Source organism: Grus americana, chromosome 5 (assembly GCF_028858705.1).
Source record: "Grus americana isolate bGruAme1 chromosome 5, bGruAme1.mat, whole genome shotgun sequence".
In the NCBI taxonomy this organism is placed as follows: domain Eukaryota; kingdom Metazoa; phylum Chordata; class Aves; order Gruiformes; family Gruidae; genus Grus; species Grus americana.
This window is the reverse complement of record NC_072856.1, coordinates 23,926,327-23,944,682: the sequence shown is the minus strand read 5'-3', so window position 1 is coordinate 23,944,682 and position 18,356 is coordinate 23,926,327. Positions and strand designations below refer to the sequence as shown.

Sequence of the window (18,356 nt, the reverse complement as noted above, 5' to 3'; positions counted from 1 at the left end):
CCACAGAAATGAAAGACAAAACTACCATTGGTTGCTGTAGGAGTAAATTTTTACCCATGATTTTTTTCTCATGGAACTTGTTAAAAATGGAAGTTTGTGGTGGGCTCCTGAACATAGAATAGCGTATCAGCACTTCAGAGCGAACAGCTGAACAAGCAGGCCGCCCTGCTGATACTGGACGTTGTATCCTGTTGGTTAACTTGAAGCAGATAAACAGCACCTCAGTGAAAATGATCATTTGCTAAAGAAGTATATGGCAGCTTTCCTGGATCTGATGTGAATTTCATATTGATATAATATTACTTTGAATTTGGCCAGTGATTTCAATAAGCAGGCTACAAACAGCCTACGTAGAGAAGATATTTCATTGTATAAATATATATTCATCAATTTAAAAACCATGTCTGTGTAAATAATAAGTAATTATTATTTTTCTCTGCAAGACTTATCACAGTGTAAAGTTTTAGAGACATAACGTCTTCTCTATCATTATCATTTATGATTCTTGGATTTATAGATGGTCTGGACAGAAAGAGAATAACTCATATAATTTACCACTTCTTCTTGCAAACTCCTTTGGAGCCCTTGATTTTCACCAAGCTGCATTCAAAGCTTTCTTCGTTAATGATAGCTTTTCCAGGCAGATCTACATTATCAATTCTTGAAGCACTCCATATGTTCTGCAAAGATATGCTCTATGTTTTTGTTACCTCAGGGAAACAGATTGGGATGGATAATACAGGATTGTGCTAGTGCCTCATTTCAGCACAAGTAAGCTCCAGTATTAACAAGTTACTTCAGAATTAATTTAACATTTGAATAAAACAAGTTAAAGTAAAAATACATAATTATTTTTCTTTGCAATGTTCAAAGTAGACAACACATTTATAAAATTTGACTTAGTTATGTCTCTTTGGTTTTGCTTCCAGTGCTTGACTAGCCTATCAAGGGAAAAGATATTTTTTTATCTGTTAAGGTCAGTGTGGAAATCACAGTATGAAGCATTTCTGTATTTTAATGTAATCCTACATATACATGTGTGACCCTATGACTATGCTTTATACAAACACATTCAGGAGCTAATGCACTTATTGGAATTTAGTAATTAAAACATTAGTAATCAGTCACTTTAGAGTGAAAATGGTTTTGGAGCATACTATCTTTCAAAAGTACTGTGGTCCATGAAACTTCATCAGTGCTTTACTAGGTCAGATGTTTGTGGCAGAAGGACTGACACTTGAGAGGATATGGTTATTGCAAATGGGAAAGGTGGATTTCATGTTATCCTGGACTGGTGCAGTGGTACCAGAAGATACTTTGCCTAGTTGCATGTGAAACAGTTATGAACCTCTTAACTATTACCCTCTTCCCTTTCCTTCTTCAGCTAGTAAGGATAGTTCCCTGAATATGAACTGTTGTTCTCTTCCAAGTGGTTTACATCTTGCTAGTTGAATAGCCCCAGATGATGATGAATTTCAAATGTCACATTTTGCCACTTGTACAATTCTATAGCAGGAATTTTCTTTCAGGTTGTTTTAAACATTTATATTTAAAAATCAGTTCAGAGCTTGCCAAGACCATGTCTGACATGAAAGCTTTCCAGTGGCCAAGGATCAGAAGATCATAGTGCATATATTGGAGAGCCTTGCCAAGAGGAAGCTTTGAGAACAGTTCACAAGGAAAAGGTGACAGTAGGTCCCCAGGAGTCCCTGCCCATTCCCATTGTAGGAAGGATTAGACTGGGTCCCAGGTGATCCACACTGGTTTCTGTGAGCTGTTCTCTGGGTAGAAGAGAGGAATACTTCTCATGAGATGTACAAAGAGTTTCAAGAAGGAATAGCATAGCAAACATCATAAATTGTAACGTCAAACTCGTAATGTATTTCTTCAAACTTGCCATCTACAGTATCAACAGCTTGCAGCAGATACTTGATAATACCTACCAAACCAGAACAGCTTCTGAATACAGTCCTGTAGGAGAAGAAATGAGAGGAAGAATACACAGATGATATGACAAGTTTAGGGTATTTAATACATTTCTGGAAGGTGTACAAATGCTATGATAAGAGGAGTAATACAGGAATCTTTAGAATAGGATAGAATATTTCCTAATATTTAATCAAATTTAGTTTTAAATGTCATGGCATGTTGGTCTTTTAAAACCTGATGATCACACCCTTTAGTATGTACATAAAGTGCACATTCAGGTGGAAATGTGATTCAGGATTTCTGGGTCCCTGTCCTGCGCTGCTGACACCTTTCATTATAGCATATCCACTTGCTGTGAGCAAGATTCATCCATGCTCTGCTCAGACTCTGTCTTTGTGCTCTGAGGGCCAGGCTGGAGCAGCACTGTGAGACGCTTTAACTTGGGGTCAGCAACAAGCTAACGGTTGCTACATGGCTGCCATTTGGAGCAACACGCATTGCATCTAGTCAGCATGGAGAATGAAGCCTGTGTTTGCAAAGTATCACAGACACATGCTAAATTTTGCCAACTGATTTAATCCATTATTGCCTCGGTTTTTTCAACCATAAACTAGGATAATATTACCTATGTCCTCTCCAGAGGCTTTGCAAGGATGTGTTTATGTTTGATGTCTTATTAAGGTGATCCAATCAGGGATGGATTGTTGCCAAAACTCCCATTGTATGCAAAGGGCCCTGAGGCCCCTACGTTCATGCAACTCCCAACAACAGAAATATCAGGTCAAAGTTTGTTGTTCAGATCCAGGAAAATACTTGTAAGTAGTTGTTATAGTCCCCCTGAGTCATCACATAGTTTCACTCTTAATTTTATTTCACTAGCTGCCTCCTAAATTGAATCGAACTGTTTTCCCACTTGTAATATTTAAAGGTGTACAAATACTGTATGCAAGAGCACCTGTGACCTATTCATTGCCCAGCAGTGATAGATCTGGTAATAATGTGCTTGCTATTCTGGCTGTGCTGTACTTTGGTAACACCTAGGATTTAATTGAAATACACCCTGACCTTGGTTTTGTTCATGAGGCATAGAATGGACATAATTTCTATGAATCTACTGAGGGATATTATAGCAAAATGTATTACTAATTTTCTCTCCTCACACCCTTTTGGAAAAAGAAAAATAAATCACAAATGTCAGTAAAAAACAATGTGCTGCAGTTTCACAGAAGTCCTAAAACAAGTAATTTTCCAAAAAATTAACTTCTTATATTTCTCTGTACCTACTTTTTCTCTCAAAACACTATCACAGTATGATAATTGCATTGCCCCTAACAGTTTCATATGCCTTCTTAATTAAATAAACAGCTTGTAAATTGCAGACCACAAAATGCCTGTGTTCCACTCTTACCTTAAGGGGTTTCCATAGTTACCAAGGACAAGAAGTTTAACCATCATTTGAGGCTATTTGCAGCCTCAACTTTTTATCTCATGTCTTTTTTTCTCTTTGTCTCTTTGTTTATTAACAGAATGAGGCAGTAATTTGGACTCAGTTAGCCACTACAAATGCGGTGATGCAAAATGGACTCCAGTGCTTTAGTGTGTTATTAGCTGGGTATGTTTCTCCCAGAAGGTATTTTAGAATAATGCATGCTAGCAATATAGCCTATAGTTACCAAGGTTATGAAATACCTATCAAGCACTTCTCCAACTCGACATTAAATAATTCAGACCTTAAAAAAGGAAAACACCTCTCTTGTGACAGTATTATGGCATAGAAGTATTTAGGCAGATACCCATTTTAATTCATACTACAAAAAGCATTGGTGAAGATTTTGCATGGCTGCTTTAGTATAATTCCCTTTCATCTCTCAGTCTCTTCTGTTTTATATATTACAAAATGCATTTGGAGAAACTGCGTTTGTTAAGGCACAAACTCGATTTTTTTATGCCACTGAAATGGACAATCCTCTGATTTGCTAATATCAAAATAATCTTAAAATTTTTCTAAATGACTTCACATTTTACCAGACAATCTCTGTTGCCAAAGTATAGAAACTACTACTGATCCACAACTGCATTATATATTCATCAAACTAAAATATTTCTGTCTTCTAGTTTATATTACCTACTGAGGTCAAGAGCTCAGCGAGGCTTAAAGAATCATTTGCATGGATAAAAAGAATATTCAATATTAGCACATTCTGTAGACAAATGCACATACTGTAATTTAAGAAAGGATGTTTTGGGCTTTAAAAACTGGACTCTACTTTTCTAAGATTAGGATGAAACTTTCTTAAGGGCAAGTATATACTCTTAATTGCCTTTGATGTTGTTGTTGCTCTTCCTTGTATTGGCTACATTTGTATATGCATTCTTACACTATGTGGTGTTCCGATCTGACATTTCCTACATCTGTTTTTATGGTTTGTGAGTAGGGAGAAAATTTTGGAAGGAATTAGGGCTAAGATCTTTGATTTTGTCAGCCTCGCACTTTTTTGCCTTTGTATCTTAAAAGACAAAACATTTTAATGTTTCATATACCTAACCTGGAGATTTTTGCCTGCTAGTCTGAAATCATGTCGTATGTTGTTGAGAAGGATGTTAATTTATACAAGTTAATGCTTCCTTGTAAAAAAAAATTATAATATTGTACCAGACCAAAACTAGTTTGTTTGACGTGATGTATCACTGTAGTACCTTTAAATAGATGTTATCTGAAATCACTACTAGTCTGCTAAAAACAAAGAAATACTACAGTGTTTCAAAATAACAACCCCAGTGTGACAGGAGTGAAAATTGCATTGTTTTGGAGCAATGCTTTAGAACATCAAATAATTTTTTATTAAGGGTTGTTTTTACACTAATTTTATTTTTGTTCACTGATGCCTTGCGAATGAGGATCTGCGATTTTGCTTTGATAATAAACCAAAAACGGATTAAGAAAGCATGCTTTCAGTAGTTATATTTAATATAAATGCTTTCAATAGTTATCATATAATAGTTACACTGTGATTTAATTGTTGCTCACTGAGGTATTTCTGGCATAAGATAGTGAAATCCTAAAGGTACTTGTATGACTTCCCCTTTTATCATGGCTGGCACATGAGATGTAGTGACATGCTACTGTAATTTTGTTATCAGGGCTAAAATTTCTTCTGTACTGCTGTGGTTTAACCCCGGTGAGCAACTAAGCACCACACAGGGGTGGGGATGGGGGAGAGAATCAGAAGAGTGAAAGTGAGAAAACTCGTGGGTTGAGATAAAGTCAGTTTAACAGGTAAAGCAAGAGCCGCACACACAAGTAAAGCAAAGCCAGGAATTCCTTCACCACTTCCCATGGGCAGGCAGGTGTTCAGCCATCTCCAGGACAGCAGGGCTCCATCACGCGTAACGGTTACTTGGGAAGACAAACGCCATCACTCCAACACCCCCCCTTCCTTCTTCTTCCTCCAGCTTTTTATACTGAGCATGATGTCATATGGTATGGGATATCCCTTTGGTCAGTTGAGGTCAGCTGTCCCGGCTGTGTCCCCTCCCAGCTTCTTGTGCACCCCCAGCCATCCCACTGGCGGGGCAGTGCGAGAAGCAGAAAAGGCCTTGGCTCTGTGCAAGCACTGCTCAACAATAACTAAAACATCTCTATATTATCAACACTGTTTTCAGCACAAATCCAAAACATAGCCTCATACTAGCTACTATGAAGAAAATTAACTCTATCCCAGCCAAAACCAGCACATCTACAGTTGTACATGTACTGTTTCCTCCTACATAAATGTCTGTCCAGAAAAATATAGAAGATGAAATAAACAACAAAGGTTCAGAGAAACTGTGTTTTATCAACTGAATTAGTGAAGTGAGAAGAGCAAAATGGGACTTGAAGAACCCAAGGGATCAGTGATGAGGTAGAAAACCTTTTTACCTTTACATAATTGGTTTGAATCGAGCCCAAGTCAATACAGAACAAAAATTCCTAATGTCTACATGGGGTCTCAAGAAAATGAATCCAAATTAATTTTGAAAAGGGACTAGCTAAACTACATTACATTCTTTTATGGACACTCTTAATTGAAATTACAGTGGCCTTGATTCAATTTAGCTTAAATTAAATTCTAAATAAGAGTGTCCACACAAAGATTTAATGCAATATAATTAACCCACTTTAAAAGTTAATTCCAATTAGATTTCTAGAATGTTTCTGGGTGGATTATTACCAAGCTGCATTGTGGTGGCTTTTATGAAAGAATATAAGTTAGTTCATCGTGAACATAGATTGTTCCTATTCACTCCACTGTGAGCAGTCTGAACAGAGAGATTAGGACTATTTTGTCCTCTTCACCCTTTGGGTGATATCCGGAGAAAGGTCAATGAAGAAGCCAAATAATTCATCTTAATAAAGAAGCCAAATAATTTATCTTAATAAAAATAAGTATGTCCTAAAGAAATATCCATTACATATTGTCTGATGTTTCATATGATTTTCTTACAAAATTAGCAAATGTTATGAGTTATACTGAGGATACAAAGTGCAAATGACACTTTGGAGTAAAAATATTTATAAAGGCACATACCAGACTGATTTAGTTTAAAACACTGTAAAATCTCTTAATTTCCAGCTAAAATGCAAATATTTTTGCCTAGACCAATGTGCACTAAAATTCTCATTTTTAGAATGTCTATTTCATGTTAATTTCTGTTACCTAAAGTTAAGGAGAAAATTTTAAACCTTAGGAAGACATGAGAGAGGAAACATGAAATCATGCTGGAAAATGAGGGCTATGAAATAAAGCTGTTTTCTGTATAACAAAATGAAAGAAAGGAAGAAAAAGGCAGACTGGATCAAACTCATCCTTGATTGAACTCCCCTGAAATCAATGGTGATTCAGAAGGATTGAATGTGTCCAATCACATTTAGGTCTTTCAGGTCAGTGTCTTAGTGATTCAGCTGAGTCTTAAAAGGCTTGCAGAAGAGAACTGGGAAGTATCTGTGGTACAGCAATATCCACTCTGCCTCCTACACTTACATGCTTCAAGAGGCCATAGAAAATCCTGACTATGTCCCAGAGTGAAACAGTGACACATGCGAAGAGGAGAATAATTTGCATTGTGAGGGTTTTGATTTATCTGGTCTCATGAGTAATCAGTTTGCATTGCAGGGCTGTCCTCTTTGGCCTCCACTGTATTTAGCTAAAAATAAAATAAAAACCAAATAGATAAAAGCTGCTGGGCTTTGAAACCTCCCAGGTTTTTAGGCATTATTGCAATTACTCCCTAAACTGTTGTTGAGACTTTTAAAGTCCTATAACAGTGAAAAGGGAAAACTGACTTTTAAGAATGGAGGAAAAGATACACAGCTGTACAGTTGCAGTGATGGGTTTTTGCTGTAAAAGTTTGTTTAAAAAAACACCCCAAACCCCTCAGATAGGAGCCAATCCTTGCAAAAAATAAAAAATAAGATTAGGAAGAGAAAGATATGAGATCTACTGTAACCCAGTTTACTGATTTTGCATGGTGGTTATTGTAATGCTCTATTAAGAAGATAGCATGTGTTCCTTTGTTGGTGGTAAAGACATTCGATGGATAAAAAAAATGGTGTCATTGTACTATATATGAGCAGGGAACAGCATGCAAAGTGTTTGTACTTCTCTTGAACTGAAAGCTCTAGTCCTTGGGGGTTCAGCCAGGTGGAAAGGAATTTCAGGACAGAAAAGGCGGGGAGGGGAGCAGAAGGGTATGGTGAGTGAATCCCTAGCAACGTGGTTCCTTCAACCCAACCCTTCACAGCCATATGGGGACATGCACCTGAGGCTGCACGAACATTTGCAGAGCAGATGTTGATAGAGGATTTCTGACCCCAGTGGAGCTCCCTGCCCACAGTTCAATCTCTGTTCTGGGAGGAGGGTTTACCCTCATGTGTTTCAGTATTTTTTGGAGCTAAAACAGATTGTGCACTTGTCTCCTGGTATCTACGCTGAAATTCCCTTGGCTTCCTCTGCTGGCATTGCTGCCAGAAGAGGATCAGTCTCAGGCTCTGAGAGCCTTCAGAGTTCCTGAAAAGAGAGTCAAAAGAGTCACTTCTGCATAAAGTCATCCTGGGATTTAGACCTATTTTTATTGCTTTACTCCATGCTCTGTTCCATACAGAAGCTATTTTCATTTCTCCGGTTCTGATACTACCAGAAGAGATTTCCCAGCATAAACAGCTACTTCACGCACCTAGCTCCTCTTCATCCATTTGGAAATGTGCCATTTAATTTGCAACTGTAGAGTGGCTTGTTTACTAAAAAATGCAGATATCTTTGCAAAGGATTTTTTTCTCAAATACCTCTTTTAAAGGGTGTGATGTACAATATACATAAGTGTGCTATATAAAGTGAAGCAAAGGTACATTTTCTGCATGCGTCCACATATTCAGCTCTTGGGCCTCCAACATGGAAGCTGGAGGACAAGAAGGACGTGGACCCATTGAAGTGAGTCCAGAGGAGGGCCATGAAGATGATCAGAGGACTGGAGCACCTCTCCTATGAGGACAGACTGAGACAGTTGAGGTTGTTCAGCCTGGAGAAGAGAAGGCTCCAGGGAGACCTTATAGCAGCCTTTCAGTACCTGAAGGGGCGTACAAGAAAGCTGGAGAGGGATTTTTTTTACAAGGGCATGGAGTGATAGGACAAGGGGTGATGGTTTTAAACTGAAAGAGGGTAGATTTAGATTAGATATAAGGAAGAAATTCTTCTCTACGAGGGTGGTGAGGCACTGGCACAGGTTGCCCAGAGAAGTTGTGGATGCCCCATCCCTGGAAGTGTTCATGTCAGTTTGGATGGGGCTTTGAGCAACCTGGTCTAGTGGAGGGTGTCCTTGCCCATGGCAGGGGGGTTGGAACTAGATGATCTTTAAGTCCCTTCCAACCCAAATCATTCTATGACTCTGTGATGATTTGTCAACTTAAGAAAGTTGTAAAAAGTGATCTGAGTGCTCCTCATCCTGAAATTTTCTAGGACATCGAGGGAGAGTTGTGATGATTTAACTGTGCTGTAGTTGAGATATAACTGTGATGTACTTGCGATGATTTAATTTTACTGTGATAGTTTAATCACCTGATATCTGATAGATTCTGTCTGTATTTTCAATGCAGTGACATATAGCTTCACATCTCATTTTTTAGTGGCAGATGTACAGCACCAACCAAAGTGTGTTAGCTCATACTGCATCATAAACCATATATTGGGATAAAGCCATGGCCTTTGCACTGTACTGCTCCACTGCTGAGACAGTTATTCATAGATCCACAAACTAGACAGAAAGCTAAGTATGAGTTGCCAACAGCAACTAAACTGCCAGTGATCCAGCTAAGGGTCGCTGGAGCTTGGGAAAATATCTTTGCCACCTCCCATACCTCATTAGGCAGACCTTTGGGAATGATGTAGAAGTTCTCTTTTGTAATCAAAGCCCACCATTACAGGAAAATCCTTCAGAGATCAGAGTGAGTATAGTCACTTTCTCCTGGTAAAATAACAAAGAGAGATCAAAGCACATCAGGCCTAAGACCTAATTACAAAAAAATTTAAAAATGAATTGCAGGTTCCATTACAATGCCCATAAGGAAGACATCACGTTTGGCAAAGTTACCTTTCAATAGCGTAACTACTGCATCTTTCAAACTGTCCCTACGGAAAGCTGTCTGCAGAGGTAGATTAGCTTTGTCATTCCTAGCTACATCTTCTGCATTTGGTCTTAAGAGGGAATGCTTTTCGCTCAAAGGAAAATGTGTAGTATATATTGAGACTAAGTAAGTATCAGATAAGCTATAGAGAGGAGAACATGCATATCAAATGTCAATTTGAAAAAAGATTTTTTGAGTTCTGTGGAAATAGAAGAAAAAAAAATCCACATATATATATATATATGTATGTCTCCATGACCATAAAGAGAATATACATTACTGTACTAAAATGACAGATGTTGTATTCTGTGATAATTAGAGCAATGCCACAGACAGACTTAAGGTCATGTTTGGAAATGCATTTAATAATTGTATGATGTCTGGGGAACTGACTGTGCAGTAAGAAAATTCTTAGCATTTTAAACTACATTTTAAATCTATACAGCAGAGGGCACTAGTGTTATTGAATTGACCATAGAGTTGATATTTTGGTACTAGAAAAATGAAGGAAAAAAAAAATCACTTAGAAGACAAAAAGTTGTCAACAAAGACTAAAGAAGCTGGTTGATGCTCTGTGTTCCACGTGTGGATTTATAAAGCTAAACCTTCATGTGTCTCTCATATAATAGACAGATACTGAATAGCAAATTACTCTAGTACAGAGTTCCAGATGGATCTTTATGTAAAGCCCATTAAAATATTTCCATAATGTTCTTCAAGGCTTTAAATGAATTTTCCACTGTGTTTTTGTGCTAGCTAATTTTTTCCAGGGTATTTCGAGGGTATTTATGATTTAAAATTACCCTGATGTGAAATGACTGCACCGAGACTTCCTGAATACTTAAGCTCTGAGCTATAGAAAACCACCAATATAAAAGAAAGGATCTTTTTAATACATTTCTACTGCCACTAGGAATCTCACTGCAGTATGTTAGCCTCACGCAAAGCTCACCAGTTGGAAGAGAGGACTTGCAAGGCATTGCCTACTATATTTTCTGCTGGTCATGATGGCTTTTTTAAATCATCAGCTGCACCGTACTTTAGCAGCACCAAGCCCAGTTAGTGTGGTCTTATGCTAAATACTTCATTTTGCTTCCTGTACTACCAAAGAAGAGGGAAAAAAGTTTAGTAATGTAAATAAATCCAAAGTTAAATCAAATGGTTGCTACAAAAGGTGAGATTGGCTCTCACTGCCTCCCAGAAAACATTCCAGAGGAATGGCAATATATACAATACTTATATATTAAAGAAGATGCAACTTAAACACAGAAAAATGAAACACACCAACACATGTGAAAATGTATCTTGAACTTTCCATCCATGTCTCACAAAATGGTGATCCTGTCTTCAAAATTATACACTCGGAGCAGCTAATAAGTAGTCAGTGACCAAGCTTGTATTTGAAGTATACACAGATTTGAATTTTGCAGAAACCTGAGGGTTGCAGAATTCCCTGAGGGTCTTTGATAGATTGTAGTTCTGAGGCATACGTTTGATTGAGACATTTCTAGCACAGGACTGGGGAAAAAGGTAAATGTAAAAGCCATGGGCAATTTTGGCCTTCAGCACAAGCAAAGAGCTGTTCTATGTGACTGATTCATAGTTTGAGTCAATAAACACAAATGGGAGGAATTTAGGGAATTTATTTTAAGATGATAAAACAAAAGCATTTTTTTAAAAAAAATCTTTTTTACAACTGAGACATGGAAACATTTCGGGTTGAACAATTTTTGCTAATCAGTCTCATAATTGGATAATTTATTTTCTGTAAAGAAGTACTGTATTCAAGTAAAATGTTTTTATCCTTTTTTACCCATGGAGCATATGTACAGTGATGGAAAGGGAAAATTTGCTGGTTAAAGGAGTAGGTGAAGGGAATGGAGGGAGATACCATCAGAGTCAAGAAGTCAGAACCGGAAAGAAGTGCCTTTGAGTTCTTGAAGAATGGTTTGGCATCATCAGCTTTATGGAGGCTGGCAAAGAATCAACTGAAAGGAGTTCATGCATACATTGCCTGATGTTGAGGACACTTGCTGTCTCATGACCTTTCTGTCATGGTTTAACCCCAGCCAGCAATTAAGCACCACGCAGCTGCTCGCTAACTTCCCCTGCCCCCCCCAAAAGGAATGGGGAGGACAATCAGAAAAAAAAATGAAACTTTTGGATTGAGATAAAGACAGTTTAATAGGATAGAAAAGGATAATAATAATAATAATAATAATAATATACGAAACAAGTGATGCACAGCACAATTGCTCACCACCTGCTAGGCAATGCTCAGCTAGTTCCCAAGCCACGGTGCACCCCTGGCCAACTCCCCCAGCTTATATACTAAGCATGACATCACATGGTATGGAATACAGCTTTTGCCAGTTTGGATCGGCTGTCCTGGCTATGCTCCCTCACAGCTTCTTGTGCACCTCCTCACGGGCAAAGCATGGGAATCTGAAAAGTCCTTGACTTAGTATAAACATTACTTAGCAACAACCAAAACAGTAGTGTGTTATCAACATTATTCTCATCCTAAATCCAAAACACAGCACTATACCCACTACTAGTATGAAAATTAACTCTATCCTAGCTGAAACCAGGACACTGTCTTATTTTGCCTATACTTTCTTTTTCTACAAATCCCATAGTTTTCCCAGTCCTTCAGGGTATCCCAGATACAGGAATGAGAGTGGAAAGTAGCAAAAAGTAGAAAAACCTATGACATCTTGCAAAGCTGGCCTTTAATAGTGAATGGGTCTGAGAGAACACAGAAGATTCCTGTATCTCTACAAGCCACAGGGGCTCCTGGTGCCACACCAGCCGTACAAGGATAACTGGCAGCTCTGAAGCTGGATGTACTGGGCTGAGTTCTCATCTCAGTTCCAGTGAAGATAATAACATTGCACCAGTGCAACGGTTAAATAATTTATTTGGTGTGTTTATGTATCTGTTTTATTACTTCTTAATGGAATTCATTATTCAGTCCAGGTCCTTAGGGGCTAAGTTTTAGAAGAATTTAAAAAAATGAGAAAGGAAAGACAAATCTACTGAATAAAAAACCCTCACTTAGTGACAAACAAAAATGCTAATACAATCACATTAACTGTCACAGAAGATGGTTAATTGCTATTCAACAGCAAAATTCATGGATCACAGATCTTAACTAAGGAGCCTGAAATTGACATTAGACTCATTGATGTAATTATTTTGACCAAAACAGGCAGATTCTTCTTCATAACAGTGTAAGAATGATGGAAAACAGGTCCTTTTCATCCTCCGCAGATTTACTACAGTTGGATTTTTTATGTAAGGGAACTTGAATTTTAGTGATTAGTTTGAGAGTGTTTCCCCATATATTGTGTTCAGCACCTTTGAAGAGATGTGGCCTTCTAAGCCTGCCCTAAAAAGGAAGGTGTGTGCTGTAGGCACCCCTCATCTAGTCTAGTACATTATCCTAAACCCACAAAGCCAGTGTTCAGAACTACAGTTGTCGGCAGAGGGAAAGGATGGAGAGGTGGGAACAGTAACATCCAGCACTACAGCCACAGGGTTCTCCAGAGTCATATGACAGAAATGTAAGCCACAGAGAGAGTTGAGTGACTTGCTCAAGGTTGCAACACACATTAGTTTCATGAATCTTTCATAACAAGAATGATGTTTTATAAATAGCACTTACAGAACAGATCAAACAAACAGATACAGCCCAGATTTTCCAATTCCAATTCATAGGTTTTTAACCATTATATTGGCTTTCTCTGCAGTAAATTATTAAAAGTGAGATGAGAACACTTGCTAGTTCTGAACCATTATTACAAGGGGTTTTTTTAAAAAATGCAGAAATGAATTCTCAAAAACACATTGTCTGAATATGTAATTAGAAAAAGAAGTCTTTCATTAAATGAATTGCTGTGAGATGCAAGTTAATATATTTTTTCCTGTATTTTTTTAAAAGAAAGTTTTGGGTTTTTTTTTACACAAAATGAAGCAATTCAGAGCCTGGAGTGGAAAACTGTTGCCTTATAGTATTTTGTTTTACTGAATACATGTATTATGCATTTGGGTGCTCTGGGTTATAAATATGGTTTAAGCTTGCTGTAATTTATAAGACTTCACTTTTGGCTGATTTATAGGAAATTTCATTAATCTCTACAGCAGAGGGACCTTGCACTGAGCAGCAGATTGAAAATGAACTGAGGGCTGGGGGCTTTAAGAACTACCACAAATGAATTAGTACTGAAATTCTTAAAATGGTAATGCTTATTTGTAGTGTAAAGGTCTTTTTTCCCCTTACAGTAAGATCTGTAGGATTTTTTAGAGGTGCCAATGAAATTGCCAACCCTAAAGTTACAGAGATATTTTTCAGCATTTAAATGGCTATTCTTATTTCTGTGTTCAGTACACATTTACTAATGAGTGTTTCTCTGCTGCTGGTGCCAAACAAAAGAATTGAGGAGGAAATATCATGAAATTGGATGTTGCTGTTTAACGGTAGGGAAGAATTGATGCTCAGCATGTTTCTTTTGTATTTTATTTTTTTTAATTTCAAATAGGCAAAATTTTGCCCTGACATTTGCATGACCCGTTACATTCAGTATTAAAGGCTTTACTTCTAGTTAAACTCCAATGCAGGAATTATGTTTGTATAGACAAAGATTTTCACCCATACAAAACAAGAGTCTCCACTTGCTCTTTGTGTTATCAGTTGTCTTGTCTTATAATGTATCAAGAAGGTTAACACCTTGAATATTCTGATGATTCCTATCTTATTTATTTTTGCCTTTTGATGCCCTTGTCACTTCTTTCAACTCTCCCCCTGAGTTAGGACATTTATTTTAGGTATGGCACGTATTATTATGTGCCATCCAGCTACATGCATTCTACATTGGAATAAGCAGGAAAAGCTAGTGTCTGGCTTTTTCTTACCTCATTGCTAATTACAGCTGACATACATAGCTGTACAGGAAACAAAGTATTAGAATTTCTATAGCTATTGTCACTACAGAGTTTCATGAAATTGGTAGAGTTGACTGAAAGGACTTGAGAAGTCTTTGTTTAGAGAGCACACTTAAATATTTGAGATTAATTTAATGTTCTCCTTCTCCCTTCTTTCTTTTTTTTTCAGGTTATTCAAACTCCAGAAGGACCAACACCAAATAAATTATGAATGTTGAACAAGATGACCTTACATCCACAGCAGATAATGATAGGTCCTAGGTTTAACAGGGCCCTATTTGACCCCCTGCTTGTGGTGCTGTTGGCTCTTCAGCTTCTTGTGGTGGCTGGTCTAGTGAGGGCTCAAACTTGCCCTTCTGTCTGCTCCTGCAGCAACCAGTTCAGTAAAGTGATTTGTGTGCGGAAAAATCTGAGAGACGTGCCAGACGGCATCTCCACCAACACCCGGTTACTCAATCTTCATGAGAACCAGATCCAAATCATTAAAGTTAATAGCTTCAAGCATCTGAGGCACCTAGAAATCCTGCAGCTCAGCAGGAATCACATCAGAACAATTGAGATAGGGGCTTTCAATGGTCTGGCCAATCTCAACACTTTGGAACTCTTTGACAATCGTCTGACCACTATCCCAAATGGGGCTTTTGTATACCTGTCAAAACTGAAGGAACTGTGGTTGAGAAACAACCCCATTGAGAGCATCCCTTCTTATGCTTTTAACAGAATCCCTTCTCTTCGGAGGTTGGATTTGGGGGAATTGAAAAGGCTTTCATACATCTCAGAAGGTGCCTTTGAAGGTCTGTCCAACTTGAGGTATTTGAACCTTGCCATGTGCAATCTTCGAGAGATTCCTAACCTCACCCCACTTGTAAAACTGGATGAGTTAGATCTTTCTGGGAATCACCTGACTGCCATCCGGCCAGGTTCTTTCCAAGGGTTAATGCATCTTCAGAAATTGTGGATGATACAGTCCCAGATTCAAGTGATAGAAAGGAATGCTTTCGATAACCTTCAGTCACTTGTAGAGATCAATCTGGCACACAACAATCTAACACTACTGCCTCATGACCTGTTCACACCACTCCGCCTAGAAAGGATCCACTTGCATCACAATCCTTGGAACTGCAACTGTGATATCCTTTGGCTCAGCTGGTGGATTAAAGACAAGGCACCCTCCAATACTGCATGCTGCGCCCGTTGCCACACACCTCCCAGTTTAAAAGGAAGGTACATTGGTGAGCTGGACCTGAATTACTTCACATGTTATGCTCCAGTCATAGTGGAGCCACCAGCAGACCTCAACGTCACAGAAGGCATGGCTGCAGAGATGAAATGCCGGGCATCAACCTCCCTGACCTCTGTATCTTGGATTACTCCAAATGGATCTGTTATGACACATGGGGCATACAGAGTTCGGATTGCTGTGCTCAGTGATGGCACATTAAATTTTACAAAGGTAACTGTGCAAGACACGGGTTTGTATACATGCATGGTGAGTAACTCTGTTGGGAATACCACAGCTTCTGCCACGCTGAATGTGACTGCCCTGGATAACCCTGGTTACACGTATTTTTCAACTGTCACAGTAGAGACTGTGGAACCTTCTCAGGATGAGGCACAGACCACAGAGCAGGTTGGGCCCACACCAGTTACCAACTGGGAGACCACTAACATGACACCCTCACTCACTCCACAGAGCACAAGATCAACAGAAAAAACATTCACCATTCCTGTGACGGACGCAAACAACGGGATCCCAGGAATAGATGAAGTTATGAAGACTACCAAAATCATAATTGGTTGTTTTGTGGCTATCACTCTCATGGCTGCTGTGATGCTGGTAATTTTCTACAAAATGAGGAAACAGCATCACCGGCAGAACCATCATGCTCCAACACGGACTGTAGAGATCATTAATGTGGATGATGAGCTTACAGGTGACACACCCATAGAGAGTCATTTGCCCATGCCAGCAATAGAGCATGAGCACCTAAATCACTATAACTCTTATAAGTCTCCTTTCAACCACACAACAACAGTTAACACAATAAATTCAATACACAGTTCAGTGCATGAACCGTTATTGATCCGAATGAACTCAAAAGACAATGTACAAGAGACTCAAATCTAAAACATTTATGACATTATGGGAAGGGGGTGGGGACAACAAAAGATGGTTTATAAAACAAATGACACAAATGACTGGGCTAAATCTACTGTTTCAAAAAAGTGTCTTTACAAAGAAAAAGAAATTTATTTATTAAAAATTCTATTGTGATCTAAAGCAGACAAAATTATGTGTATTCCTCAGAACCTGTTTTTGCTGCACTTATTTACCCTCCTCGTTCCCTTTTTCCTCCCCAACCTACCCTGATTCCCATTTGCCATATTTTTCATAGGAGATCTTGATTCCCTAAAAGAACTGGTCTAGGAAATTTTGTAAGAATTCTGTTACACTTTGGGAATTTTTATGGTGAATTCTAGTGGTGAGATTCGGTCTATTTTGTCACTTTTTCTCTTTTTTTCTTTTGTTTTCTCATGCCTTTTTGAAATTATTCAATAGAGAATGGAATAACAACAGCAACTTTACAAGTGAGAAAAAAAACAAGCAAATTTTTTTTTCATGTAATGATTTGCTCTGTATTTACCAAAAGCACCATTCTGTGAAAAAATTGAAGAAAAAGTAAAAAAAAAAAAACAAACAAAAAAAACCCAAAAAACCAACCAAAATCCCCAAGAAATCAATTTACCTGTGAAAACCTATAAAACCCATCATCTTTTAAACAATTCTAGAACAAGAATTTGTAGTTCAAACACTAAACTAAGATTATAAATAAAATATTGTTTTTTTCTGTACTTGGTTTAGCTCATTTTTAGTGTGGCTTTAATCTTCAAAAGTTTAAAATTCTCATGATATTCTGCTGTGATGGTCCAAAACACAATCACTTTAAAGAAAATAATTAAACCATTTTGGATCATTACTGAAGAATAGCATAGTTTTCATTTTAGTTTATGTAAGTAGCATACTGGCAAACAGCGGTGTTTGACTTTTAACGCAAGATTAAGATCATTCCTTCCAATGGTGTTTTCAATTATCTCTATTCTATTGCAAGATGTATTTTACAATGCCAGGAAAAGTTTTGCAAGGAGTTTCAGTTATCATCGAATTTATTAGACAAAGCTGAAAAGTTTGTTCTGTTTTTTGTTATTTATAACTGCAATAAGAGAATTCATCTTTCTATCAAAGCTAGTCGTTTCGAGTTCAGTTGTTCTGGTACTCCTAGACATAAATATGAAATATGCTTGGCTATCTATAATACCTATAATCAGAGCTGTATCCTTATGTGCAAAATGAAATCAAAATGCTGTTAACAGAGTAACTCACAGGAAGAAGTCCGATGATTTTGGTTTAAAAAAATAGGAAGAACAGAGTCAGCCAGATCAGAGGAGAGTATGGGTTACTGTAATTTGTACGACAGTTAGAATCCTTGTAGAGTAACCAGTTTACATCAGTTTAAATTCAGACTCATTTACCAATAGGAAATGTATACCCTTTTCCTTTCTATTTATAGATGTTCTTTAGATTTCGCTTATTGGTATAGGAATGGTGTATACCTTGCATGCTGAAAGCTAAAAGGAAGGCTTTACATAAGAAAACCAGCTTCAGGACACTGTGTTCTTCCAAATAGAAGTTCTGCCAAATTAAACTACTTTATGCATTGGCAACTGAATAGAAGCATTTTAAGACGATTTAGATTAAGAAAAAAGAATCATATACATCATCTCTGAATGTCTTTTCACCTATTTTCTTCCTTAACCACTCCTACTG

General features: G+C 37.8%; 1 protein-coding gene across 12 annotated transcripts in view; it reads left to right on the top strand.

Annotated features, from left to right (window-relative positions):
- Positions 1 to 17,383, top strand: part of LRRC4C (leucine rich repeat containing 4C) — a 564,871-nt gene extending 547,488 nt beyond the window's left edge. For 11 of the 12 annotated variants that reach the window (XM_054828450.1, XM_054828448.1, XM_054828447.1 and 8 more), the window contains one exon: positions 14,700 to 17,383. In XM_054828450.1, the coding sequence (XP_054684425.1) occupies positions 14,742 to 16,658 (1,917 nt within the window). In that variant the 5' untranslated portion in view covers positions 14,700 to 14,741 and the 3' untranslated portion in view covers positions 16,659 to 17,383. Of the gene's footprint in view, positions 1 to 14,021; positions 14,066 to 14,699 lie in introns of all 12 variants that reach the window. The other variant, XM_054828454.1, reaches the window with a different exon arrangement.
- Positions 17,384 to 18,356: the final 973 nt, after the last annotated feature.